The sequence below is a fragment of the Heptranchias perlo genome, chromosome 4, assembly GCF_035084215.1.
Source record: "Heptranchias perlo isolate sHepPer1 chromosome 4, sHepPer1.hap1, whole genome shotgun sequence".
Classification (NCBI taxonomy): Eukaryota; Metazoa; Chordata; class Chondrichthyes; order Hexanchiformes; family Hexanchidae; genus Heptranchias; species Heptranchias perlo.
Window position 1 is genome coordinate 11,013,851 of NC_090328.1, and position 19,797 is coordinate 11,033,647.

The window sequence follows — 19,797 nt, forward strand, 5'->3', positions numbered from 1 at the left end:
AGCACCTATTAAATGATTAGCTTTTACTAGTACCCTGTCCATGAGTGGCGAGAGCTGCTCCAGGGCCTCTTAAATCTGTGCCCACTTTTTAAAAAATAAATTGCTGTTGTGAGAAAAAGGTCTGACTCATAGATTAGGCTGTTGGAGGCTATGGTGCAGGAGGTCCGACACCGAAGGGTGACTCTACATGGACAAGGGGCCACTTAGCATTGCAGACTTTCCATTTATGGTTGAAGTAGCTGTTTCAAACAGGTGCTGGTCATCTGGAGCACTCGATGGGTACTCCAGGCTCATTATGGGGAATGCCTCTAATATTCATAGCAACAGGGGTCTTAGTGTAATTCTATGATGAGTGATGGGAAGAAGGAACAGAGTGGGTTTGATGATTGGACTGCTGGAGAATTCCTAATTCAATGCGTAAAAGAAAAGTTTGAGGGATAACCCTACAATTTGCACACAGACGGTGATTTAAGAAACCTGATATCATAGTGGGAAGTCGCAAGATGGTAACTTGTTCAAAAGTGCACGGTGCTTGGCCCCCTCGAAGGCTTTAGAGATGAAAAGACAAGGATGCTTCACCAAAGCATTCAGCAACAGAGCAACACAATCACTAATGAACCAGCCACGGACAATATTGAACAGCACCAAGGATCTTTATTGTGTAAAAAAAAACACTACATTCATCCCTCAAAATAAACAGAATACAACTCAGAACACCCTATCATTCTAGTAACTTATGCAATAAGTTCACAAATTCAATGCCGTGTAAACATTCAGAATGCTCTTTTGGCCAATTCAACCTTTCAGTTGGTCCAGATCATCCCACTTTCTGTTGGCCAAATGAACCTCGATAATCTCAGCAAACAGATGTCTCTTCAAGAGGTTGTAGGCTAGAGGCAACAACTGCCGCACCACTTTGTGAAAGTACTGCAAAGGAAGAGGGAGGGGAAAGAAGAAAGTTATCTTTGTGAAATAGAGTCATAATCCTGAAGAGCTAAAATTAAAAGTATTTTTTTATATATAAGAAAGCACCTCATCACATCTCTCAAATGTCACAAAGTCCTTCCCATACAATGATTTTTTTTGGAAGCAGTTACTGTTATGGGGCCTCTGTTCATCCGAAAGACGGCACCTCTGACGACACAATGATCCCTCAGTACTGCACTGGCTGTAAGCCTAGATTATGTGCTCAAGTCCTGCAGTAGGGCTTGAACTCTCAACCTTCTGATTACTTGTTTTACAACAAGTTCAGTGTGTGAGGTTCATCTCCAGCAAAGACAGAAATTCTTAAAATTCCTTTGAGTATGTTTTCCACTTTTGTTTCCACCTACTCCCCCTCCCCCAATATGAATAACCCTGTTTTGTGACTTAATCATAGAATCTTAGAGCACAGGAGGCCATTCGACCCATCATGCCTGTGCTGGCTCTGACAGCTATCCAATTAGTCCCACTCCCCTGCTCTTTCCCCATAGCCCTGTAAATTTTACTCCAAGTATTTACCCAATTCACTTTTGAAAGTTTCTACTGAATCTGCTTCCACCACCCTTTCACGCAGTGCATTTCAGATCATTACAATCAGCTGCGTAACAAAAATTTGTCATTTCTCCTCTGGTCCATTTGCCAATTACTTTATATCTGTGCCCTCTGGTTACCGACCCTTCTGCCACTGGAAACGGTGTCTCCTTATTTACTCTGTAATGCTGAAATTCCACTTTGTGCTTCCAATGCTTTGCACTGGGAGTAATATGATCATCACAGAATTATCCGTGATCATGCCACTGCTCAAGTGGCTTGGCAACTAATTAATTTAAGCAGCCACCAGTGATGGTAAGTCGTGCTGTAGTGAGTGGAACTCGCCTGGAATTATGATCCAGCATCCCCACGGCCAGCAATCCTTCGACTGCAGGGGTGCCTTAATCAAGCCCCATCCTGTTCCAATATGCACAACTCCCCCACCTCCCCCCTCCTCCCAGCAGCGTAGTTCTGGGCAGCAATGAGAACACGGACCCTGGACAGTCTTTTGCCTCTCTAACCCAGGGACTCCGAGGACAATTAATTTTCTAAATTCACATCTTTCGTGAACTCGCTCTACATTTTGAGGGCATGCTACTCGGAGGAGATGCGCGTCAATCAATCACGTTTCTTGGCATGACTAAAGTAGAAGCAACGCGGGATCGAAAGACTAAGACAGCTTCTTCGGTTTTAGTGTTTGGGGATTAGTCAAGTCTTTGGCAATTGGGGTAGAGGTGGGGTGGGGTAGGGAAGAAATGGGCTCATGTCAGTTGGGATTGTTGCTCTTGATGGTCAGTGAGTGGGGGATGGGGCAGTTTGTTTTGATAGTCTCCAAGAATGGTGCCCCAAATTACTCGGCATAATCCAGGTCAAGGCAGAAGTCAAAACATCAGTTGTTTTTTGCTAGCGTCGCTGGCGAGGCCGGCATTTGTTGCCCATTCCTAGTCACCCTTGAGAAGGTGGCGGTGAGCCGCCTTCTTGAACCGCTGCAGTCCGTGCGGTGAAGGTTCTCCCACAGTGCTGTTAGGAAGGGAGTTCCGGGATTCTGACCCAGTGACGATGAAGGAATGGCGATATATGTTGAAATCGGGATGGTGTGTGACATGGAGGGGAACTTGGTGGTGATGGTGTTCCCACGCACCTGCTGCCCTTGCCCTTCTAGGTGGTGGAGGTTGCGGGTTTGGGAGGTGCTGTCAAACAATCCGATTGGGAAATACCCACATGTACTTCAGCCATCCCACCCGTGAGCAGCTCACTGCACAAAGACCAGGACTGGGGGGGGGGGGGGGGGGTCTTCCTGTCTGGCTGAACTATTCACGACCTTAAGTAGCTGAGCTACTGGAGGCACCTATATTTATGGATTTAACTTTTGAGTTAAAAACAATGCTGAATCTCATCTCCATCTACTCACGTGTGATCCATAACAGAAGAGGTCAATTCCTAGTTCAAATCCCATCCCATAGTCACATTCATCATTTGCAAACTGGACGTAGGTTATTATTTCTTGGATTGGGGCAAAAGCTTTAATCCGGGCTTCATCAGTCGGAGCTTCTACAATTGTTTTGCAGATCTTTTTAAGGCTTCCTATTGTTTTTTTTTAAAAAAAAGACACTGATTATCACTAAATCAAAAGCAAAATACTGCAGATTCTGGAAATCTGAAATAAAAACAGAAAATGCTGGAAATACTCAGCAAGTCGGGCGGCATCTGTGGAGAAAGAAACAGAGTTAACGTTTCAGGTCGACGACCCTTTGTCAGAACTGCGAGACGTTAAATGTTTAACAGTTTTTAAGCAAGTACAGAGCCGGGGAAGAGGGGTGGGGGAGAGGAAAGAACAAAAGAGAAGGTTTGTGGTAGAGCGGAGGGCAGGTGTGATTAAGTGACAAAAGGGACGATGGTGCAAGGCAAGGCACTGATTACTACTTCTAAGCACAGGATGAAGTAAAAATATGCATCTAGTGTTGCACATTGTTCCTACACTTCATCTAAAGGCAATCGAGAAAGAAAGACTTGCATTTATATAGCGCCTTTCACAACCTCAGGACGTCACAAAACACTTTACAGCCAACAAAGTACTTTTTGAAGTGCAGTCACTGTTGTAATGTAGGAAACGCGGCAGCCAATTTGCGCACAGCAAGATCCCCCAAACAGCAATGTGATAATGACCAGATCATCTATTTTTGGTCGTGTTGGTTGAGGGATAAATATTTGCCAGGACACCGGAAAGAACTCCCCTGCTCTTCTTCGAATAGTGCCATGGGATCTTTAACGTCCACCCGAGGGCAAACGGGGCCTCGGTTTAACGTCTCATCCGAAAGATGGCACCACCAACAGCGCAGCACTCCCTCAGTACTGCACTGGGAGTGTCGGCCTGGATTTTGTGCTCAAGTGGGACTGGAGTGGGACTTAAACCCACAACCTCCATCTGTGACTAACTAAAGAAATTAAGGATAGTATTAGATTAAAAAAAAGAGGCATATAATGTTGCCAAGAAGAGTAATAAGTTTGAGGATTGGGAGAGTTTTAGAAACCAGCAAAGGCTGACCAAAAAATTGATAAAAAGGGAGAAAATAGAATATGAAAGTAAACTAGCAAGAAATATAAAAACGGATTGTAAGAGCTTCTACAAGTATGTAAAAAGGAAGAGAGTAGCAAAAGTAAACGTGGGTCCCTTAGATGCTGAGACAGGAGAAATTATAATGGGGAATAAAGAAATGGCAGAGACGTAAACAAATATTTTGTGTCTGTCTTCACTGTAGAAGACACAAAAAACATACCAGAAATAGTGGGGAACCAAGGTTCTAATGAGAGTGAGGAACTTAAAGTAAATTAATATTAGTAAAGAAAAAGTACTTGAGAAACAAATGGGACTAAAAGCTGACATATCCCCTGGACCTGATGGTCTACATCCTAGGGTTCTAAAAGAGGTGGCTGCAGAGATAGTGGATGCATTGGTTATGATCTTCCAAAATTCCCTAGATTCAAGAACGGACCCATGGGATTGGAAGGTAGCAAATGTAACCCCGCTATTCAAGAAAGGAGGGAGAGAGAAAACAGGGAACTACAGGCCAGCTAGCCTGACATCAGTTGTTGGGGAAATGCTGGAATCCATTATTAAGGAAGTGGTAACAGGGCACTTAGAAAATCATATTATGATTAGGCAGAGTCAACATGGTTTTATGAAAGGGAAATCATGTTTGACAAATTTATCAGAGTTTAAACATAGAAACATAGAAAATAGGAGCAGGAGTAGGCCATTCAGCCCTTCAAGCCTGCTCCACCATTCAATATGATCATGGCTGATCCTCTAACTCAATACCATATTCCCGCTCTCTCCCCATACCCCTTGATGCCTCTGAGTCTAGAAATCTATCTATCTCCTTCTTAAATATAATCAGTGACTTGGCCTCCACAGCCTTCTGTGGTAGAGAATTCCACAGGTTCACCACCCTCTGAGTGAGTTTTTTGATGGATGTAGTATATTTGGATGTAGTATATTTGGATTTTCAAAAGGCATTTGAGAAGGTGCCACACGAAAGGTTGTTACACAAGATTAGGGCTCTTGGGGTTTGGGATAATATATTAGCATGGATAGAGGATTGGTTAATGGGCAGAAAACAGAGAGTAGGGATAAACGGGCCATTTTCAGGTTGGCAGGCTGTAACGAGTGGGGTGCCGCAAGGATCAGTGCTGTGACCTCAGCTAATTACAATCTTTATTAATGACTTAGATGAAGGCACTGTGTAATGTATCCAAGTTTGCTGATGATACAAAGCTAGGTGGGAAAGTAAGCTGTGAGGAGGACACAAAGCGAGGCTTTTGACAAGGTCCCACATGGCAGACTGGTCAAAAAAGTACAAGCCCATGGGATCCAAGGGAGAGTGGCAAGTTGGATCCAAAATTGGCTCAGTGGCAGTAAGCAAAGGGTAATGGTCGATGGGTATTTTTGTGACTGGACGGCCGTTTCCAGTGGGGTTCCGCAAGAGCAGGTCAGAGGCTGGGTATTCTGCGGCGAGTGACTCACCTCCTGACTCCCCAAAGCCTTTCCACCATCTACAAGGCACAGGTCAGGAGTGTGATGGAATACTCTCCACTTGCCTGGATGAGTGCAGCTCCAACAACACTCAAGAAGCTCAACACCATCTAGGACAAAGCAGCCCGTTTGATTGGCACCCCATCCACCACCCTAAACATTCACTCCCTTCACCACTGGCGCACTCTGGCTGCAGTGTGTACCATCCACAGGATGCACTGCAGCAACTCGCCATGGCTTCTTCAACAGCACCTCCCAAACCCACAACCTCTACCACCTAGAAGGACAAGGGCAGCAGGCACATGGGAACAACACCACCTGCACGTTCCCCTCCAAGTCACACACCATCCCGACTTGGAAACATATCGCTGTTCCTTCATCGTCGCTGGGTCAAAATCCTGGAACTCCCTTCCTAACAGCACTGTGGGAGAACCTTCATCACACGGACTGCAGCGGTTCAAAAAGGCGGCTCACCACCACCTTCTCAAGGGCAATTAGGGATGGGCAATAAATGCTGGCCTTGCCAGTGATGCCCATATCCCATGAACGAATAAAAAAAACCTCAGTACTAGGTCCCTTGCTTTTTGTGATATATATTAATGATTTGGACTTAAATGTAGGGAGCATGATTAAGAAGTTAGCAGATGATACAAAAATTGGCCGTGTGGTTGACAGTGAGGAGGAAAGATGTCGACTGCAGGAAGATATCAGGTGGGCAGAAAAGTGGCAAATGGAATTCAATCCGGAGAAGTGTGAGGCAATGCATTTGGGGAGGGCAAACAAGGCAAGGGAATACACAATAAATGGGAGGATACTGAGAGGTGTAGAGGAACCTACTTCATCAGCCATAACGGAGAAGCCCTTCTAGTGGATAACAGAAATTGGTGAGTAATCAAGGGTCCCTAGATTTTTTTCTCATAGTTCGCTGCACCAATCCTCTAGGCTTAAGTAGGAAGACAGGAGGAAATAGAAACATAGGAAGAGGCCATTCAGCCCCTCGAGCCTGTTCTGCCATTCAATGAGATCATGTCTGATCTGTATCCTAACTCCATTTACCCTCCTTGGCTCTATATCCCTTAATACCCTTGGCTAGCAAAAATCTATCGATCTCAGATTTAAAATGATTAATTGAGCATCTACTGCTTTTTGTGGGAGAGGGTTCCACACTTCTACCACCCTTTGCGTGAAGAAGTGTTTCCTAACTTTTCTCCTGTGTGGCCAGGCTCTGATTTTAAGGTTATGTCCCCCTGTCCCACCAGCGGAAAAAGTTTCTCTCCATCAACCCTATCAATTCCTTTCAAAATGCCAAAATCCTCAAACAAATCACCCCTTAACCTTCTATATTCCAGAGAATACGAACCTAGTTTGTGTAATCTCTCCTCATAATTTAACCCATGGAGCCCTGGTAACTTTCTGGTGAATCTGCGCTGCACTCCTTCCAAGGCCAATATATCCTTTATAAGTTGCCCAGAACTGTACACAGTACTCCAGATGTGGTCTAACCAGGGCTTTGTATAGCTGGAGCAAAACTTCTTCCCCTTTATATTCTAGCCCTCTAGATTATAAAGGCTAACATTCCATTAGCCTTTTTGATTATTTTGTATACCTGGCCACTACATTATAGTGACCTGTGTACATGGACCCCAAAATCTCTTTGGACCTCCACTGTTCCTAGTTTTTCACCATTTAAAAAATACTCGGATCTATCCTTTTTTGGTCCAAAATGAATGACCTCACACTTACCTGGGTTGAAATCCATCTGCCTCAGTTTTGCCCACTCACTTAATCGATCAATGTCTCTTTGGAATTTTATGCTCGTCTACACTGCTTACTATGCCACCAATCTTTGTGTCATTGGCAAATTTGGATATATGGCTCTCTATTGTCTTATCTAATTCATTAATAAATATAGTGAATAGTTGAGGCCCCGGCACAAATCCTTGTGGGAGCTTGGTGCTGTGAGTTGCGTCTCGTCAAATCTTTGTACCGGATGCATTCTGGCGAATAAATCGGGAGTGCAGATAATGGAGGTTCACTGTTTTTTTTTAAAAAAAATTTAATTTGTTCTCAGGCTGTTGGCAACGTTTAGCAAGGCCGGCACTTACCACCCAGAAAGGCGGGGATGGACTGCCTTCTCAAACTGCTGCAATCCTTTTATTATTGCTAGTGATCATCTGTAAAACCGAAGGGTTTAGGAGGCCACTTTAAGGGGGACATTAAGATTCAGCCACGGTGTAGGACTGGAGTCACGTGTAGGCCAGGTCGGGTAAGGGTGGCAGGTTCCCATCCCTGAAGGACATCATTTGGGTTTTTACAACAATCTGGACTCTTCCATGGTTACATTTTCTGGCGCCAGCCCACAAATTACCAGGGGTTGGAACAGAATCATAGAATCTTACAGCACAGAAGGAGGCCATTCGGCCCGACGTGCCTGTGCCGGCTCTTTTGAAAGAGCTGTCCAATTTAGTCCCGCACTCCAGCTTTTTCCCCATAACCCTGCAAATCAGTCCTCTACGAGTACACGTCCAATCGCCTTTTAAAAGTTCCTATGGAATCCGCTTCCACCGCCCTTTCAGGTATTGCTTTCTAGATCTCAACCCTCTGTGAAAACAATTCTCATTTCCCTCCTAGTTCGTTGGCGAATTATTTCAAATCTATGACCTCTGGTCACTGACCCACTCGGCAGAGGACACAGCTTTTCCCTACTTGCCCTATCTAAACCCCTCGTAATTTTGAATACCTCGATTAGGTCTCCCCTTATCCTCCTGTGCTGTAAGGAGAACAATCCCAGCGTCTCCAATCTCTCCACATAAGCAGCCGTTGAATTCAATCTCACAACATACCACGGTGTGATCTGCACTTACAACCTCTGGGTTGCCTGTCCAGTACTAGGACTCCTCCACTTCACAAGGGATTTAGAAGTCTACCAAATTGATTTCTGGAAAGTTAATAAGCAAAGGAAAGAAAAAAGAAATACGCCATTCGACGAGCTGTTTCCGTGTCGTAATTTCTATGTAACTTTTGAGACTATTGCATTTTTACATTTTGATTCACAAAGGAGAAGAGTAAACAGGATTTATAAAAAAATTAATGGGAACGTACCATCTGTCTCAGGAAGCTCTCTGTAACCTACACCACTTCTATCTATTGGGACAAGCAGACCTGCACCGTGAAAAGATTTTGTAGCAACCTAGAAATAAAGACAGATGAGATATTCTGCAATGTAAAAGCAAAAACAGCTTCTGATTCCGAAACAACACTTTAATATTTAGCCAAACATTTCACATCTATTCAATTGGACAAGTCATTCATTCATTGAAAAAAAAAATCAACTACATCTCACTGCACTGACAGATTAAAATGGGACTTTAAATCAGATTAAGAGAAATTAATACCAAAGACAGAGATTGGGGAGCTGACAACTTTGTTTAGTGATGACACATGCAAGGAATGGTAGTGTTGGTAGTCAGGGGGATTCAGGTGTCCTTGTAAATGAATCACAGAAAGTTAACATGCAGGTACGGCAAGCAATTAGAAAGGTAAATGGTATGTTAGCCTTTATTGCAAGGGGATTGGAGCATAAGAGTAAGGAGGTCTTGCTGCAATTATATAGGGCTCTGGTGAGATTTCACCTGGAGTACTGTGTTCAGTTTTGGTCTCCTTACCTAAGGAAGGATATACTTGCCTTAGAGGCGGTGCAACCAAGGTTCACTAGATTGATTCCTGGGATGAGAGGGTTGTCCTATGAGGAGAGATTGGGTAGAATGGGCCTATACTCTCTGGAGTTTAGAAGAATGAGAGGAGATCTCTTTGAAACATACAAGATTCTGAGAGGGCTTGACAGGTTAGATGCTGAGGGGCTGTTTCCCTGGCTGGAGAGTCTAGAACTAGGGTCATAGTCTCAAGATAAGGGGTCGGCCATTAAGGACCGAGACGAGGAGGAATTTCTTCACTCAGAGGGTAGTAGGTCTGTGGAATTTGCTGTCCCAGGAAGCTGTGGAAGCTACATCATTAAATAAATTTAAAACAGAAATCGACATTTTCCTAGAAGTAAAGGGAATTAGGGGTTACAGGGAGCGGGCAGGAAATTGGACATGAATTTAGATTTGAGGTTAGGATCAGATCAGCCATGATCTTATTGAATGGCGGAGCAGGCTCGAGGGGCCGATTGGCCTACTCCTGCTCCTATTTCTTATGTTCTTATGAGCACGAGCCTGTACTTCTACACAGTAGAATATTCCCGACCTTACATCCCGTGACTGACTGTGACCAGCCCAATGGTCAATATCCAATAGTACATTCTGATCAAATAACAAACCAATAACAAAATCACATCTTTATACCCAATCTTGGATAGCGGGCTTTTTTAAAAAAAAAAATGCTTTACTTAACACCCATTGCAGAGATTGCTGAGAACTGTTTTGAGGTGCTTCCCCCCTCTCCCCAAATCTTACAAGGACTTGCTTCAACAAGACAGTACCACAAGTTCTGGGTCGTTGCACCGCCTCTATTGCAAGTATATCTTTCCATAGGTGGGGAGACCAGAGCTGTGCACAGTACTCCAGGTTTTACACCGCCACCACATTAGGATTTTAAACCCCAAGCGTTTTCAGACAGTGGATCGCAAGAGAACAGTGCCCAGTTGCTGTTGCACAAATAATCGCAAATCAGAAACATTATGTACGCCACACCAATCAAATCCAGGGAAGGTTCTGGAAGTACGGTACAAGATCTTACCTTCCTATCCCTTTGTTTCATTTCTTTAGTTTTCTGCTCTAGGGAATAACCTAATTCCCTCGCTACCGCGGTCAGTTTGGTCTCGAGCTCTTTCAAAACACTGCTCTGTCTTTTATTACTTATTTCCTTCAGTCTTCTGGACAAAAGTAGGCTGAAAATCAAAATGCGACGGGTTTTGGGAGGGAGGGTGGGAGGGGGCGGGGCGAAAGAGGATGGAAATAAAAAGGAAAACAGCTAAACTTAGAAATATTCCACTCGAATTTTCATTCAATACCCTGTCAAAATATTTTTTAAAATAGGGAAAACTAAAGGAGACGCTGAAAATGGAACACGGGCCCTGAAATCCCAGAATGGTCGGAGGAGCGGTTCCCACAGGGAGACAATGCAAATGGCAGTGTTCGGCCCTTTGTGCCATTTCCCTCGGGGAGTCCGCTGGTCTCCCTCCGGAGACAAGGCGAGACCTGGAGACCCCCCCCCCCGGCTCCCCAAACACCCCCACAGAAATTCAGGGCCCGAAACCTCCTGAAACAGTCACGGAACTTTACCACTGTAAAACGGGTTACAACGCTAAATAAAATCCGAACTTTTTGGTTCGGTAGATTCCAACCGACAGTGAAGAAAAAAAAAAGTTATTAATGTAACTTGACAGAAGTGCTGCTTAAAATGCATAGGTAATGAGGGGTGCGGTCGTGTCGTGGTTATGTTACTGGTCTAGTAATCCACAGACCTGGATTAATAATCCAGAGAACATTAGCTCAAGTCCCGTCATTTAAGCTTGACAATTTTAATTCAGTTTAAAAAAAGCTGGAAATAAAAAAGCTGGCATCAGTAAAAGTGACCGTGAAGCTGTCGGATTGCTGTAAAAACCCAACTGGTTCACTAACGTCCTTTGGGGAAGGAAACCTGCCGTCCTTACCCGGTCTGGGCCTATAAGTGACTCCAGACCCACACCAACGTGGTTGACTCTTAACCAGCTGCATCAAACTAAGGACAGGCAATAAATGCCAGCCTTGCCAGTGACACCCACAACCCAAGAATAAAAAAAAAATTGGGTCACTTCGTGTCTTTAGGCAGTTTGACCAATTTAATGCCAGTTTACACGGTGAAGAGAAACTCACGTTTATATAGTATCGCATCACATTTCTCAAATATCTTAACGCACTTCACACAATGAATTACTTTTGAGGCACACTGACCGTCATATTAACCAATGTGGCCATTTTAGGCCAGCAATATTTCACAAAAAGCAAGTAGACCAATGAAACAGTTAAACGTTCTCTTTGGTAGTGATGAACGTTTGGCCAGGCCTCTAGGAGACCTTAGGAACATAGGACCAGGAGAAGGCCATTCGGCCCTTCGAGCCTGTTCTGCCATTCAATTAGATCGTGGCCGATCTGTATCTTAACTCCATTTACTCCAACATGTTAACTCCCAGGATCTTTATCTTCCACTTGAACAGACGGATCCATGGGATCTTTTACGTCCACCGGAGGGGGCAGACGGGGTCTCGGTTTAACGTCTCATCCGAAAGATGGCACCTCCGACAGTGCAGCACTCCCTCAGTATGGCACTGGGAGTGCCGGCCTGGATTTTGTGCCCAAGTCCCTGGAGTGGGACTTGAACCTATGACCTTCTGACTCCGAGGCGAGAGTGCTACCCAATAAGCCAAGACATTGCTACATTCTTTTCCTTTAACAAATTTCCCCCCTCATCCAGCCTTGTACTCTTTTTTTTTTGTTGCCTCAACATGTACAAGAAAAAAATACATACTTACTTTACAGCGCTAAACAAATTGTCTCCCATTTGAACCACCGAGCAGCCCTTCTTTGCCTCACCGGCACCTACGAACACCGGCAATTCATCCGGAGCATCCCTGTGAACACCACAAACAACACAATCACAGGAGTGTAATGGAATATTCTCCACTTGCCTGGATGGGAGCAGCTGCAACACTCAAGAAGCTCGACACCATCCAGAACGAAGCACTTTGCTTGACCGGCAGCCCATCCACTACCTTAAACATCCACTCCCTCCACCGTGGCTGCAGTGTGTACCATCCACAGGATGCACTGCAGCAACTTGCCAAGGCTCCTTCGACAGCACCTCCCAAACCCGCGACCTCTACCACCTAGAAGGACAAGGGCAGCAGGTGCACGGGAACAACACCACCTGCACGTTCCCCTCCAAGTCACACACCGTCCCGACTTGTAAGAACATAAGAAGTAGGAGCAGGAGTAGCCCATACGGCCCCTCGAGCCTGCTCCACCATTCAATAAGATCATGGCTGATCTTCGACCTCAACTCCACTTTCCTCCCCATACCCCTTGATTCCCCAAGAATCCAAAAATCTATCTATCTCAGCCTTGAATATATTCAACTACTCAGCATCCACAACCCTATGGGATAGTGAATTCCAAAGATTCACAACCCTCTGAGTGAAGAAATTCCTCCTCATCTCAGTCTTAAATGGCTGACCCCTTATCCTGCAACTATGCCCCCTAGTTCTAGACTCTCCAGCCAGGGGAAACAGCCTCCCGACATCTACCCTCTTAAGCCCCCTCATAATCTTATATGTTTCAATGAGATCACCTCTCATTCTTCTAAACTCCAGAGTTTAGGCCCATTCTACTCGATCTCTCCTCATAGGACAACCCTCGCATCCCAGGAATCAATCTAGTGAACCTCCGTCTCAAAAGCAAGTATATCCTTCCTTAGATAAGGAGACCAAAACTGTACGCAGTACTCCAGGTGTGGTCTCACCAAAGCCCTGTACAATTGTAGTAAAATTTCCTTACTTGTACTCCAACCCACTTGCAATAAAGACCAACAAGCCATTTGCTTTCCTAATTGCCTGCTGTGCCTGCATGTTAACTTTTTGTGTTTCTTGTACGAGGACACCCAAATCTCTCTGAACACCAACTTTTTATAGTTTCTCACTATTTAAGAAATATTCTGTTTTTCTATTCTTCCTACCAAAGTGAATAACCTCACATTTCCCCACATTACACTCCATTTGCCACCTTCTTGCCCACTCAATTAACCTATCTATATCCCTTTGCAGACTCTTTGTATCCTCCTCACAGCTTACTTTCCCACTTAGCTTTGTATCATCAGGAGACTTGGATACATTACACTCGGTCCCTTCATCTAAGTCATTAATATTGATTGTAAATAGCTGAGGCCCAAGCACCGATCCTTGCGGCACCCCACTAGTTACATTCTGCCAACCCGAAAATGACCCGTTTATCCCGACTCTCTGTTTTCTATCCGTTAACCAATCCTCTATCCATGCTAATATATTACCTCTAATCCCATTAGCCTGTATCTTGCGTAACAACCTTTTATGTGGCACCTTATCGAAATGCCTTTTGAAAATCCAAATATACTCCATCCACTGGTTCCCCTTTATCTACCCTGCTAGTTACATCCTCAAAAAACTCTAATAAATTTATCAAACATGATTTCCCTTTCATAAAACCACGTTGACTCTGCCTAATCATATTATGATGTTCTAAGTGCCCTGTCACCACTTCCTTAATAATGGATTCCAGCATTTTCCTGACTACTGACGTCAGGCTAACTGGCCTGTAACTTCCTGTTTTCTTTCTCCCTCCTTTCTTGGTCATATATCGCCCGTTCCGTCATCAAGGCTGGGACAAAATCCTGGAACTTCCTACCTAACAGCACTGTGGGAGAACCTTCACCACACGGACTGCAGCGGTTCAAGAAGGCGGCTCACCACCACCTTCTCAAGGGCAATTAGGGATGGGCAATAAATGCCAAGAATTAATTCAACATTTTTTTTAAAAATCACAGACCTCGCAGAGACTTGGCTGAGCTAGTCAAATCACAACATTTCCCCCCTCCCCCACAATCCAATCCTCAGTAGTGTGTCTGTGCTACAATTACCTGAAATAGCCAAGGTGATACTGAGTTTCGGAGTCTCCAGTGATGACGGTCTGAAATTCTGGGGGGTCGTAGAAGTACCTCCAGTGCAGAAGATAATTAGGCTCTGTGTTTTTTGTTCCTTTATGTTTTCCTGCTAAAATATCACATGGCCCAACGAGCCGCAGTCCAAGGCTCAAATTCAGTGCCTCTATTTTAAAAAGAACACAATCGGATTCAATAATCTGAATTTTTCCTCCCCTGAAGGCGTCAACTCCAGTGTGGGAGTAAGCTACCGCAGGAGCCTGATGCCCTCCTTATCTTGCCCAGGATGGTCAATATTCAACTTAACAGCCAGTGTTAACAGGCTATTCAGCTGCATGGGGTATCAGAGCAAATCACGATCTTGTTTAAACAATGGAAGAGTAGGAATAGGCTGGATGTTAGACTGTTCTTCTTTTTCCAGAGAGTAGTGAGCCTCTGGAATACATTGTCGGCTGGTGCGGTGGGTGTGGACTCTCTGTCTGTCTTCAGGAGGGAGCTGGACCAGTTCCTGACTGGGGCAGGGGTCACATCATATAGAAGCTAAGTGTCTTTATAGATAACACTTGGTCCATGTGATCTCCAGGACTGGACTGGTTTCAATCGCCTGAGGGGGCCAGAGAGGAATTTGAGAGATTATTTTTTACCCTTATTGGCCCTGGGTTTTCGTTTCTCCCAAGAGATTACATGACTGTGGGGGCAGGAGGCGGGAGGGGAGGGGGCCAGGGGAGTGAGAAGAAGTGTGTAGCCAGGATGCTCCAGCCATCATGATTGTGGGGGCAGGCTTGATGGACCAGCTGGTCTATTCCTGCCCATCAATTTCATATGTTTGTGTGTCCACATGTGCACTTCCAGCCAGAGTGGGGGGAAGGGGTGGTGGAAAGAGCTCAACAGAGGGAGCTCTATCGAATTTTCCACCGCTCCTTAATCAAAGGGCCCGGGGGCCAATTTGTAGCACTCCCTACTGCCTCCGCAGCAGGCCGAGCTCAGCCGACTCTCAGCACGGCCGATGTTGGTTGAGCACTAAATATCGGCTAGGAGTACTGTCTTAGAATAGGGGGCCGTGGGACCATTTTCGTCCACCAGAGAGGACAGACGGGTAAATTAGAAGGGCGTTCTACACAAAAATAGTGTGACAAATGGTCTTGAACAATCTGCCAGGCACGAACACAGAACTTAGTGGATTGGAAACGCAGCTTGGTGCTGGGCTGGGGGTATTTAAGAGCAGTAGGGAGTGCTACAAAAGGAGCAGTGGAAAATTCGATAGAACTCCCTCTGTTGAGCTCTTTCCACCCCCCCCCCCTTCCCCCTACTTGGTACTGGGCTGGGGGTATTTAAGAGCACTAGAGGGGGTAGCTTCAGGGAGGCTTTTCTTGCCTTGGACTTTTCTCAATGTTCTTGCGCGGCTAGCCGGGCTGTCTTCCGTCTGCGCTGCGAACACTAAACAGGAAAGGTTGGGGGGGGGGGGTTTACATACCGCAGGGATTCCCTGGATTCAGCTCCTTGCAGAATTCCCAGAAGTGATATAAATCTTCCGGCATTGGGAGCTTGTAGAGACCGTGAAGTTCCCGTCGTAATTCTTCAGGGACTCCGGATTTCTCTCCCCTGTTCTTCTTCCCATCTTCTACTGGGTTCTTTGACTGAGGGCGAATTAAGAAAGAACAAGAATTCAAGCAATAACACTACAAAGTACCTGAAGCAAACACAGAAAATGCTGGAGAAACTCAGCAAGTCAGGCAGCATCTGTGGAGAAAGAAGCAGAGTTAGCGTTTCAGGTCGAAGACCTCTTGTCAGAACGGGAAGATGTTAAAGAGTTAACCAGTGCTGACGAAAGGTCTTTGGCACCGTTGGCCTACCTAGGATCTTACAGCACAGGAGGCGGCCATTCAGCCCATCGTCCGTGCCTGAGCTGGCTATCCAATTAGTCCCACTCCCCCCTGTTCTTTCCCCATAGCCCTGAACATTTTTTCTTTCCAAGTATTTATCCTTTTGATAGGTTATTATTGAATCTGCTTCCACCACCCTTTCAGGCACCATCTGATCTCACTCTTCCAGTACACCAACCTAACTGCCTTCCCTTTACAACAGCACCTACAGGCTTCTCAAGTGAGTCCCATGTCTTGGTCCCAACAACCTTTGCCGGCTGTTGATCGCTCTCAGGGCCTGAACTTACCCTCACACCCGCAAACCCGCACCGTCTCATCCCGCTGCCCTGGCATGTCCGCAAGTACTTTGTATAACTCTAGATGTTGGACCGCATCTGGAGTACTGCATTCAGTTCAAAACTCTGCTGCCCCTATCCTAACTGGCACCAAATCCCGCTCATCCATCACCCCCTGCGCTCGCTGACCGACATTGGCTCCCGGTCCGGCAATGCCTCGATTTTAAAATTCTCATCCTTATGTTGAAATCCCTCCACGGCCTCGCCCCTCCCTATGTCTGTAACCTCCTCCAGCTCCACAACCCTCCGAGATCGCTACGCTTCTCCAATTCTGTCCTTGATTTGTAGGAGCAGAGGGATCTTGGAGGGTTATAGGGCCGGAGGAGATAGGGAGGGGGCGAGGCCATGGAAGGATTTGAAAATAAGGATGAGAATTTTAAAATCGAAGCTTTGCCGGATTGGGAGCCGATGTAGGCAATTGGCAGAAAAGTTTGTGAACTTGGAGCTAAACCTTTTCGGTGTGAGGGATCTCTTGCACATTTTGACACATTCCCAGGGGCCACATGCTGAAAGACAACTATCCAAAGGAAAAACGGTACTATCGCTGCATAAAACAGATCTTAATGCAGAGCAACAAGAATAACATAAGTCAACAAATACAGACAGACTGACCTGTCACGCTTCTTCAGACCTCCTAAAGTACACTGATCCCATTTCAAAAACCATATAAGCTAAGCATTGCGTAAAAGAAACAGGAATATAATATGCAGAATTTACCATGTTCCTCTGCAACAATGAATAAATTAGATCCTTAAATCACTTCTAACCTAATTATAAAGCACACGGGCAGCTTAACCACTTTTACAAAAACAGGTAAACAATCAGCAAGAAATCACTGAGTGCAGAATTGCTCTGGCTGTGCTGTATAGCGATATCATGGGATGTATTCAAAATATACACATCACGATTTCACTATACAGAGCAATTCTTGCTCCAGTTTCTATGTACGCGTCTTATCAGCCATGGCTCAGTGTTAGCACTCTCGCCTGATGTCAAAAAGATCAACCACACCACAGACTTGAGCACAAAATCCATGCTGACATTGTGGTACAGTACTGAGGGAGTGCTGCATTGTTACAGGTGCCCTCCTTTGGATGAGACGTTAAACTGAAGCCCCGTCTGCCCTCTCAGGTGGATGTAATAGATCCCACGGCACTATTTCAAAGAAGAGCAGGGGAGTTCTCCCCAGTGTCCTGGCCAATATTTATCCCTTAACCAACATCTAAAACCGATTATCTGGTCATTATCACATTGCTATTTGTGGGAGCTTACTGCGCACAAATTAGCCGCCGTGTTTCCTACATCACAACAGTGACTACACTCCAAAAGTACTGAACTGAGTGTAAAGCGCTTTGGGACATCCTGAAGTCATGAAAGGCGCTGTATAAATGCAACTTCTTTCTTTCTAGGCAGAGTAACCCACTGCACGGTACAATCTGAGGTAGTAACCCAGTTTCGGGGGCTGAGATCTTAGGCATCATGTCGATTGACTCCGAAATCGCATTGCTGCAGATGGTCATTCCACGAAAAAAAATTGCAGGGCTATGGGGAAAGAACAGAGGAGTGGGATTAATTGAATAGGTCTTTCAAAAAACTGGCACAGGCACGATGGGCTGAACGGCCTCCTTCTGGGCTGTATGATTCTATTCTTGGGATAACAAGGAGCTGCATTTATATGGACCTTTAAAGGTGGAAAAACGTCCCAAGGCATTTCACAGAAAAGGTTGGAAGATGCAGTTATCAGAAATGCTTTTGCTCTCCCTCCGTTACACACAATTTAGGGCTGATTGGTCCAGATAATATAACAGAGTGCTGTTAAAATAAAATGCTCATCTCACACACTAGATCAGGCAAGGCCTATGGGGACGAGTCAGTGTCTCACTCAGTCCAAGACCGTCATTTAATCAAAAGTCTCTTTCATTTTAACTGCAACCCCGGAGATTTCATTTGCACTGAAAGCTTTGCAGAGAGATTTCCTCCCCAATACTTTATAACACATTGTATCAAAGGCGGTTTGCAGCCAGTCCAGCGGCTCCTGCTCTGCACCCCCCTGAGCCACATTGTAACATTAAACAGTTGTTTCGCTACAGGACGCTCCACTAAACAGAAGCCTCGTTTACTATCATTACCTCCGAGGTTTTGCAAGTTGCTTTCCTTTTCCCGCGTCCCGCCATGATAAGCAGAAAGAGAAACCAGGCTCAACAAGCGCGGCAAATAATGGGAGGCTGCGAGGGAGAGGGACCGAATCCACCCATCAGCCTGCTGACTCCGCCACAGGGACAAGTCGGTCAGCTCCGCCACAGGGACACATTAGCCAACTCAGCCACAGCGACAAACCAGCCAGCTCCGCCACAGGGACAAAAACAACCAGCTCTGCCACAGGGACAAATCAGCCAACTCCGCCGCAGGGACAAATCAGCCAGCTCCGCCGCATGAACCAATCAGCCAACGCTGCCGCATGAACCAATCAGCCAGCACTGCCGCATGAACCAATCAGCCAGCTCGGCCGCATGAACCAATCATTTCGAGCCCTGGTCTGTGCTGTGTTTGATTTTGACCCTGGGTCAGATTGTCCATCCATAGAAAAAAGAAAGTGGAAACGGCAATATGAAAGTGTACATCAGAGTAAGCCATTGCTGCTTATATAAGGACCAGCAGGATTTAAAAAAACAGGCACATGGCAGTTAATGCCTTTGCTTTGCGAAGGTGGCCCCTGTGAATGTCCAGACTCCCGACACCAGCAGAGCACTGTCCCAGTCCATCACCGGCATCTCCACACCAACAGCAAGGGGAAGCAGTCGACAGGTGGCTTCGCTGGCAATTTCCACCAAATTACTTGACAGCATTTTTTCACCCAAAACATCAGTCCGGATTGGCACCATAATGCCCGCTCAGGCTCCAGCTGTGCCCACTGGGCACCACGCCAGGGCAGCAGGCAGAAGAAGTACAAGCAGCTTCTCTAATGAAGACCTCCAGCCCCTCCTCCAAGAGGTGCAACACAGGAGCCTCTCTCATCCACCTGCTGGGAGCGAGCAGTGGCACTGACTCCCAACTCCCTCGCACCCCAAAGCACCTCGTAGGACCAGTGTGGCCTGTAAATGAAAAGAAAGAACTTGCATTTATATAGCGCCTTTCACGACCTCAGGATGTCCCAAAGCGCTTTACAGCCAATGAAGTACTTCTTTTGAAGTGTAGCTACTGTTGGAAACACGGCAACCAATTTACGCACAGCAAGGTCCCACAAACAGCAATATGATAATGACCAGATGATTTTTTTTTAGTGATCTTGGTTGAGGGATAAATATTGGTCAGGACACTGGGGAGAACTCCCCTGCTCTTCTTTGAAATAGTGCCATGGGATCTTTTA

The 19,797-nt window shown here is 45.7% G+C and overlaps 1 protein-coding gene across 2 annotated transcripts; it reads right to left on the reverse strand.

Moving 5' to 3' along the window:
- Positions 1-634: 634 nt before the first annotated feature.
- hpf1 (histone PARylation factor 1) lies at positions 635-18,709 on the reverse strand. 2 transcript variants are annotated; one of them, XM_067982124.1, is made up of 8 exons: positions 18,560-18,709; positions 15,687-15,849; positions 14,192-14,378; positions 12,057-12,155; positions 10,283-10,418; positions 8,648-8,735; positions 2,924-3,096; positions 635-927 (listed from the first exon to the last, which is right to left on the reverse strand). In XM_067982124.1, exons 1-8 carry the CDS (start codon positions 18,602-18,604, stop codon positions 796-798), a joined length of 1,023 nt encoding a protein of 340 aa, XP_067838225.1. In that variant the 5' UTR covers positions 18,605-18,709; the 3' UTR covers positions 635-795. The 2 variants fall into 2 exon arrangements, with proteins under 2 accessions (XP_067838225.1, XP_067838224.1); XM_067982123.1 differs by having other exon boundaries at positions 10,283-10,433.
- Between the last annotated feature and the right edge of the window lie 1,088 nt (positions 18,710-19,797).

Bases quoted from the DNA above. Each gene is read 5' to 3' on its own strand.
- hpf1 (XM_067982123.1), bottom strand. From the start codon at position 18,604: ATGGCGGGACGCGGGAAAAGGAAAGCAACTTGCAAAACCTCGGAG. The intron at 14,379-15,686 runs GTATGTAAACCC...TTTTTAAAATAG, and splicing joins GAATCCAGGGAATCCCTGCG to AGGCACTGAATTTGAGCCTT. The intron at 3,097-8,647 runs GTACGTTCCCAT...AAAAAACAATAG, and splicing joins AGAGCTTCCTGAGACAGATG to GAAGCCTTAAAAAGATCTGC.